The following is a 9,932-nucleotide window of genomic DNA, read 5'->3' on the forward strand; positions in this document are numbered from 1 at the left end:
GAAGAACGGGCATCAGCGAATGAGTGAAACAGACAAAGAATGGCTCAAATACGTGCCGAGGAACCAGCAGAGTGATGTGCAACCAGACTTGAGGATGCACGGTTTCGAGCAGGGCGATCGCGTTCTGCAGCTTCAGATCTGCTTCATTCTCAGCAGAATGAACGCGACAGGCTGAGAGTGGCTGAAAGACGTCAACAAGAAACAGCAGATCAGTGTCAAACACGACTCCGTGCTCAGCAATCATGCAATTACAATCGCCTTGCATTCCGGTACAATCCAGCTGATGATTATAGTTTGAGCCGGCATGTTCTCATCGGCACTATGACTGAAGTGTGTCCTTATTGCAAGGCTCTGAAACTTAATGGAGAAACAAAAGGAATGTGTTGCACCGCTGGAAAAATTAAACTGCCTCAACTTGGAGAACTGCCAGAGCCATTAAAAACTTTGCTTGCTGGATATACCACCGAATCAAAGCATTTCCTATCTAACATCAGGAAATACAACTCATGCTTCCAAATGACGTCGTTCGGCGTAGAAATCGTAACAGCTCAATTCATGCCAACTTTCAAAGTGAAAGGACAAATTTATCATAAAGCCATCTCCCTGCTTCCCTTCCCAGATGGTCAACATAAATTCCTACAAATGTATTTCATCGGTGATGGCAATGATGAATTAAATGCACGCTGCGGAATTTCTACTGGCATACAAAGGTCCATTGTTTCCCAACTGCAATAGCTTCTTCACGAAAAAAACAATTTAGTGCGTTTGTTCAAAACAGCAATTGACATGATGCCATCTGATACATACAAGATTGTTATTCATGCTGACAAAATGCCTGCTGGAAAACATGTGCGAAGATTCAATGCTCCAACTATTGACGAAGTGGCAATTGTTATAGTCGGAGATCAATTCCAACCTAGAGATATTGTTCTTCATCGAAGAAACGATCAATTGACAATAGTTGCAGAAACTCATCGATGCTACGATGCCCTGCAATATCCAATCATTTTTTGGGATGGTGCCGATGGATATCACTTCAACCTTAAGATGATAAATCCAGTCAGTGGCAAAGGAACAAATATGAAATGCAGCGCAATGAACTATTATTCATATCGATTAATGATTCGCGAGAATGAAGACAATCACATTTTGAAATGCCGTCAATTGTTTCACCAATACATCGTAGATATGTATGCAAAAATCGAAACAGAACGTTTGATATTCATCCGTTTGAATCAGACCAAGCTTCGCTCTGAAGAATACATTCATTTGCGAGATGCAGTTGTAAATGACGGTAATACAACTAATGTTGGAAGACTTAACGATTTTTCCATCTTCATATACAGGCAGTCCACATCATATGCATGAGTACGCTCAAGATGCAATTGCGTATGTTCGTCACTACGGGCGTCCAGAACTATTCATTACATTCACATGCAATTCAGCTTGGGATGATATACAACAGCTCTTACTTCCTGGGCAATCGCCGGTGGATAGGCATGACATCACAGCACATGTTTTCAGACAGAAGCTAAAATCGCTGATGGATTTCATGGTAAAACATGAAGTGTTTGGCTCTGTGTGCTGCTGGATATACTCACTGGAATGGCAAAAGAGAGGATTGCCACACGCACATATACTAATCTGGCTTTATAACAAAATCACTTCAAACGAAATCGACGATGTAATATGCACTGAAATACCCGATGCCAACGTCGATAAGGATTTGCATGAAGTTGTGATGAAAAATATGATACATGGACCTTGCGGTACACTGAATCCAAATTCACCATGCATGATAGACGGAAAATGCTCTAAGCGATATCCTCGAGCATTTGTATCCAACACAGTTACAGGAAACGATGGATATCCTTTATACAGAAGAAGATCAGCAGAAGATGGCAGTAAATTAGCAACCATACAAATGCGAAATGGTGACATCGAAGTAGATAACCGGTGGGTTGTTCCATATTCGCCTTTGCAATCAAAAACATACAAAGCGCACATAAACGTGGAATACTGTAACTCCGTTAAATCGATCAAATATATTTGTAAGTACGTGAATAAAGGCAGTGACATGGCAGTTTTTGGCATGCAACCAGAAAGAAGTGATAGCAATGCGGTCATACATATCGATGAAATCGCACAGTATCAGGCTGGAAGGTACATAAGCAGCAATGAAGCTGTATGGAGAATTCTTTCATTTCCCATACATGAACAAAGTCCAGCTGTTGTTCACTTAGCAGTACATCTAGAAAATGGACAATGCATTTATTTCGCAGCTGCAATTGTGCAACAAATAGCCCTGAATCCACCGGCTACAACATTAACTGCTTTCTTCACGTTATGTCAAAATGACGCGTTTTGCGAAAACACTGCTGTATTCAGAAGTGCCTACGTATTACACATGGAATGCGAGTAGAAAATCATTTGAATGATGCAAACGAGGAGAGTGAGTCGATGGAGAACCTGGCATATTCGAAGAAACTACGATAGGCAGACTGTACACCATGCATCCCAATCATGATGAATGCTTCTTTCTTCGCATGCTGTTGGTAAATGTGCTCGGTCCACCGTCTTTCCAGCAATTGAGAATTGTCAACGGCATTACACATGCCACTTTCCACAGTGCATGTCAAGCTCTGAATTTATTGGAGAACAACCGACACTGGGATGTATGCATTAATGATGCATGCAATATGTCACATCCAAATCAAATTCGTGCATTGTTTGCAATCATTTTGACCGCCTGCTCTCCTTCATCTCCAACAGAGTTATGGGAGAAATATAAATCGCACAGGGCTGAAGATATTTTCTGTTGAATATGCAAGGAAAATTCAAATATGAACATGGATTTCACAGCAGAAATCTACAATGAAGCATTGATAATGATTGAAGATTTGTGCTTAGAAATCACAAACAAAGTTCTCAATTAATTGGGAATGCCATCACCGAATCGATCTGCTGCTGCTTCATTCGATGTAGAATTGCGTCGTGAACAAAATTCCAACACGGGTGATCTTTTGTCGTATGTGCAATCAAATATTCCTAAGCTAACACTTGAGCAAAAAGATATTTACAATCAAATAATGCAAACTGTCAATAACGGGGGTGGAGAAATCTTCTTCTTAGATGCGCCAAGAGGAACTGGTAAAACGTTCCTAATTACATTGATTCTGGCAGCAATTCGATCCCAAAACGGCATAGCCTTAGTTCTTGCATTATCCGGAATAGCTGCAACATTGCTACCAGGTGGAAGAACAGCTCATTCCCTTTGAAATTGCCATTGAACATGCAATTCATTGAAACTCCCACATGCATCATTTCCAAAGCATCTGGCATGGGAAAAGTATTGCAGAAATGCAGCCTTATTGTTTGGGATGAATGCACAATGGCGCACAAAAATCACTCGATGTTCTTGATCAATCATTGCAAGATTTGCGTGGAAACATCAGACCATTTCGGAACGCATTAATATTGCTTGCAGGAGATTTCAGGCAAACATTACCTGTACTTCCTCGATCGACACCAGTGGACGAAATAAATGCTTGCCTGAAATACTCTACTTTGTGGCGACACGTAAAGACGTTAAAATTAACTACAAATATGCATGTCCAGCTGCAAAACGATTGATCAGCTGGGATATTCTCACATCAATTGCTGGAAATTGGGAACGTAAAGGTGCCTTTTGATCTGACCTCAGGACGAATTTCATTGCCTCATAACTTCTGCAATTTAGTGACGTCAAAAGAAAAATTGATTGAAAAAGTATTTCCCAATATTCAAACCAATTATAAGAATCACGATTGGCTGACTGAATGAGCTATTCTTGTAGCCAACAACAAAGACGTCTACAAACTTAACAATATTATTCAGTCTAACATTCAAAACGAGGCAGTCACATACAAGTCCATCGACACTATTGTGGAAGCATGAAGCGGTTAATTATCCAACAGAATTTTTGAATTCACTCAATCTGCCAGGGATGCCACCGCACGTACTGCAATTGAAAATCGGCATGCCAATTATCATGTTGCAAAATATCAACCAGCCAAAGCTTTGCAATGGCACGCGGCTTGCAGTAAAAAAATTAATGAGCAATGTCATAGAAGCAACAATCTTGACAGGACCTTTCAAAGGTGAAGATGTCCTCATTCCTCGCATTCCTATGATTCCAATGGATATGCCATTTCAATTTAAGAGTTTGCAATTCCCAATTCGATTGGCGTTTGCAATCACCATCAACAAAGCTCAGGGCCAATCTTTAGAATTGTGCGGTTTAGATCTACACACGGATTGCTTCTCACATGGACAATTATATGTTGCATGTTCTAGAGTCGGCAAACCAGACAATCTCTATATCTGCACAGACAATGGAACAACAAAAAATATTGTATACCCACAAGCATTGTGAAATTAAACATTTTAGAAACGTGTGCTTTCTCTTTTCTTTCTTTTCCATTTAACCAGACTGAGCCACAGCAACGTGTGGCTGGGTACAGCTAGTATATATATATATATATATATATATATATATATGTATATATATATATATATATATATATATATATATGTATACCTATATATAAATATATGTAAATGTATACATAAATATACATAAATATATAACAGCTACAAACACATGCAATCTGAGGGTAATGCTGCTGCACACTAGAATTCTAAATCTGAAAATGCACTCACTGGAAGTATTCCTTAAAATGGGGAATAATGACATCTGTGCTGTAACAGAGACCTGGTTAAAGGCAGCAGGAAGCACCATTGCAGTACCATCCCATAATTTATTTCACAACTTTTGGCTACAGAACTTGGACTGAATCTCCAAAGGTGGTGGTATTTTCATATTCATTAAGGATGCACACACCTCCAGAGTGGTAGACCAACATTATGCATTAGAGATCCTGCAGGCATAACTAACATTGGGTAAGACAGTGGTTTAGGTTGTAGTCTGCTCTAGGTCCCCAAACATGCCCCAAAATGCACACTCCTTGTCCATAAACACCGTGGAGAATATTAGTGTCCAACCTAACACTCTCATACTGGATGACTTCATCTACCCCACAATTAACTGGGAGAGCTAGTCATGTACCAATGCACATGCCCATCACATCGACCTGGTCCTTCATAACATTGGTGGCTGTTGCTCTACACCAATAGTCAACTCCTCCCTTTTTATATCTGAACACAAATTAATCACCTTTGGAAATCCACAGCCCTCCCCACCCTGCACAGGTAACCACCATGAAAAGCTATCCAAAGCTAACTATGGCCTCATAAAAATAGAGAGGGCTAACCTCATGGTAGCCACGCAAATGGAAACTAGTTGCATGACAGCTGAATCAGACAACAATGCAGTATGAACACATACACAAATGCATGGATACTGCCATAGCCAATACAACCAGGACCCTCACCTCCAAAGAAAGGAAGCTAATCTGGTGGTCCCCCTGCCACAAAAAAACTGTACAACAAAAGGAGGGAACCAATATGGAATAAGGTGAAGTCCAAAGACTGGAAATAAACCCTTATCAGCCTCAATTAAAAGTTCAGATCTCTCATCAAATGCTACAAAGTTAGCTGTGAGAACAGAACTGGAGCACATAGTAAAGACAACCACAAGGCCTCATACAGTTATGTAAAGAATCTCCATGGCAGAACCAAGATTTGGTCTGAGCTGCTAGACAATGGTACCTCCCAGACTGAGCCAACAAATGATGCCAATATACTGGCTGACAACATGAGTGGAAACTTTACCCCTCTCTCCCTCCTCAAAGGACCAATCACAATACCAGTACACTGCCAGATACCCAGTATTACTGTAGTACAGGTTAAAATACTACTGTCCAAGGCCAGGAATGCAGCTTCTGTGGGACCTGACAATATCCATGGCTGTGTTCTGCATGAACTACAGAGTGACCTGGCACCTCACCTGTGTTCCCTGTTCAAGCATAGTCTCACCTCAAGCTTTGTCCCTACTGAATTGTGCACTGCTACAGTAACCCCTCTCCACAAATGAGGTTTGACTACAGACCCTGGGAAATACTGCCCCAACTGCCTGACAAGTCTGTTATGCAAAGCTATGGAATGCATAATCATGCATCTAATAAACAAGAATATGGGAATCTACAGACTCAGGATCACACACAGTTTACTTTTATGAAGGGTAGATCATATCTGCTCATTCAACCTGGTCAACTTCTTGGCATCAGTCACCTGAGCTGTGAATGAAGGCAAGGTGGCACATACAGCCTACCTTGATCTAGCCAAAGCCATTGATAACATTTCCCACTCAGAAAGCATGCAATAACTCACTAAGCTAGGCATCAACCCCTATATCACTAGGTGGGACAGAGGCACAAACACAGGAGTAGATTGGACATACTTTATGAAGAATATGACATTGGTAATACCAATAGATGTGAATATTTAGTAACTGCATTCCCCAGAGTCCATGACTGAATTACCAAGGACACCAGCTGTCTACGGAACAGAAAAAATATAATAGGCAGACGTGTGGCCAGTCTGTGGACAGAGCGCCAGTGGAGAGGTATGTCAGAGACATATAACTGTGAGTCATGATGTCATACACTAAATGCATGCCCACACAAACCCTGTCAATCTATCAATCCACCATGTGTGTAACAGCACTGATGACATAGAATCTGTTCACAAATCTGGGGATATGTCCCCCATGTTAGTTGGCTGTCTCCACATGTAATGTCCTGTGACATATTATCATCTAATGTATGTGAATCTATAGGCCAGCACATCTGTAATGTCCCTCACAGAGGTAAGAAAAATGGGCAAGGCCCACATTAAGGAATGTCCCATATGTTGGAACTAGCAGCAGTGTCTAGGCCCACAGCACAATACAAAGCGGGCACTCACATAGTGGCACAACTATAGCAATACCTGACATCTGCACATCTCTATAGAGGATAGACAGAAAGTAGATAGCCAACAGGTTATGCATTAGGATGAATATTTTTTAAAGACAGATGTCTGAAACTGAAAGGTATGCCATCACTATATGACATCAGTCCTCAATGACATGTCAAAAAACATAGTAGTCTACAGTTAATATCAACATATCAGATCAATATCCAAAAGGAGATGCATATAAATATACAGCTGAAAGATCAAGAACAAGATAGTCAGTACTCAGAGTCTAGTTTTGCATGCAGGGGTGTATGGCTCCAGTACTACAAATCTGCAATCTACTCTTACTTGGAAAAGCACTGTTAAAAGTACAAATGTAATGATACAATATGTGTTAAACTATTTTTGTCAACCAGTGCACTGTAGCTGCTGTAACATGCAAGTGTGACTGCATATAACCTGGGATACTATCTGTGTATGAAACAAATTAAAAGATAAAAGATTGTGGTACTACCCATGTTTACTCAGGTGTCCCATACAGTATACTCACACCCCTTGCTACTGTAATGACAGCACATAGAAGCATGTTATGTGCAGGGAAGTAAATACACTTATTAAAGATGTCACTACCCTGCTATTTTATCAGACTGAAATGTGATCAATGGGTAGCAGGGCTGAGCTATGCTGAGCAGGTTGTGGCATTGCTTAAATGTAAATGCTAAGCAGATTTGCACACTGGTAAGCGAAGCCTACACAGTGTAAGCACCTATTTGTTCAACTGTACATTAGCACTGCTTACCATTGAGCAAACCCACACAAACATGCTCAAAGCTGCTCAAAACTGCATAACCACTCTATATTCAACAGTCCTTGTTCTGCCTAGAAACAAAATAAACAGTCCTTGCAGGTCTTGAAACCAGAACCGTGCACACCACAGCCAATACAAATTACCAGTAAGCCACCTCAGTAGGATGTCTTTAGGATGCTTTTCTCAAATATACCCTTCTTTACAGCCAGTTTACAATCAGGAAGAGACAGTGTATAATTAGGAAGGATTGGTATCTATAATATATATATATATATATATATATATAAATAGAAACATACATAGAGGGAGATCCATATATATGTACAACAATATATAGATATACTACCAATAAATACTGTGGTGTGTATGTGTGTATATATATATATATATATATATATATATATATATATATATATATATATATATGTATATATATATATATATATATATATATATATATACATATCTATGTATATATACATGTATATAGATATATATATATGTATATATTTGTATACACACACACACACACACATACACACACACATATATATATATATATATATATATATATATATATATATATATATACATATATATATATATATATATATATATATATATATATATGTGTGTGTGTGTGTATATATATATATATATATATATATATTTACATACATTATATATGCACATGTATATATACAGACACACACACACACACAGACACACACATATATATATATATATATATATATATATATATATGTATATATATGTATACAAACATACATACATTATACAGATTTATATTTATATATATATATATATATATATATATATATATATATATATATATATATCTATATATATATATATATATATATATATATATATATATATATATATATGCATACATGTCCCAAAATGCCCATTCAAACATATGCTGCTGACAGACCACACACGACTGGGGCAGCATGCACAGTTGGATGCAAAAGCAGCCATGATAATCACATCTGCCCCCCCCCCCAAATCACAGTCCAAATAAATAAGTGAACAGTACACTGCTACAAAATCATGTTTGGCCATACACAATGGCCAGACATACCAGAACCTCTTCACAAAACTAATAACATGTCTGAACATAGCAAAGAAAAATACAACCATCCAGTAATTCACACATGTTTATTATACTCGAATGTCTTGGCCAAAGCCTTCAAGAAGTAAATCATTCCCAGAAATACATACCTTAATCACAAGAAGCAGTTAACACCTAATTACATAATTGATGTCTTGGCCAAAACCTTCATGGAGTAAATCATTACCAAAATACATGCCTTAATCACAAGAGCAATTAACACCTAATTACATAACTGAATACACAGCCTCCAATTATACTCCTCATCTAACCCCCTATGGGATAAAGTATCACAGTTAATATTAATACATTGAGTCTGTACATAACAATTGCCCTTTTATGAATGTTTATTTAAACTGAGGAACAGACATTTTCAGAAACACTTTCTTGGGATCCACTACTGTGCCCATGGTGAGATTTATTCAAATGTACTTCTATAGAACTGTCATATTTCGTATCAGTAATAAGTCCCATATGTTCTAACAGCCTAGTTTTAAAACATGTGCTACTGTCCCCCACATAAAATGTGTTGCAACGGCATCTAAGAGCATTATCTATACACCAATCTCTTGAATGTACAGACTTCAACATGTTTCCCAACATTTCCCCTCAGCAGGAATTACAGCAATAAATAATGATAAACCAGTATACCTATCAACCTACTACTGTATGACATCTGGAGAAAGCCTGACATAATTGGTGGACAGAGGACCAAATTCATGGCCATACTTGAAATATTGTTGTCCTGTTTGATTCTCAGCTAAAGCGTCTTCTGTGTGAAGACATGCATGAATGGGCATACCTTTATTGAAGGTTGTGCATCAGAGCTGGCAGCTCGGCACGTAAAAATCTACTGCCAATCATTAGCAGACCGGAGCTCTGCTGTGGCAACCCCTAACTGGGAAAAGCCAAAAGATGCAAACAACCTGAAATATTGCTGTTACACACTGATAGAGTTGCTGGTGTTATAGGGTTTGTTGTATCATATCTTTTATGAGGGATATAAAGTCAGAAAAACAAATGGATGTTACCATTTACATAATGCAATCACCAAAGTATGCTACTGATTTGCCAAGGAAAACACCAGTCTGG

General features: G+C 38.6%; 1 protein-coding gene across 1 annotated transcript; it reads left to right on the forward strand.

The window, feature by feature from the left end:
* The first annotated feature begins 786 nt into the window (after window positions 1-786).
* Window positions 787-2,422, forward strand: LOC122814128. The gene is made up of 2 exons (XM_044086743.1): window positions 787-1,294; window positions 1,347-2,422. Exons 1-2 carry the CDS (start codon window positions 787-789, stop codon window positions 2,420-2,422), a joined length of 1,584 nt encoding a protein of 527 aa, XP_043942678.1.
* The last annotated feature ends 7,510 nt before the right edge of the window (window positions 2,423-9,932 follow it).

Source organism: Protopterus annectens, chromosome 10.part0, assembly GCF_019279795.1.
Source record: "Protopterus annectens isolate FY-2018-M chromosome 10.part0, PAN1.0, whole genome shotgun sequence".
NCBI lineage: Eukaryota > Metazoa > Chordata > Ceratodontiformes > Protopteridae > Protopterus > Protopterus annectens.

What these genes read in the sequence shown, in the direction of transcription:
- LOC122814128 (XM_044086743.1), top strand. Translation starts at nt 787, where the DNA reads ATGATGCCATCTGATACATACAAGATTGTTATTCATGCTGACAAAATG. An exon ending in AGATGCAGTTGTAAATGACG is followed by an intron (nt 1,295 to 1,346) that starts GTAATACAACTA and finishes CTTCATATACAG; the next exon opens with GCAGTCCACATCATATGCAT.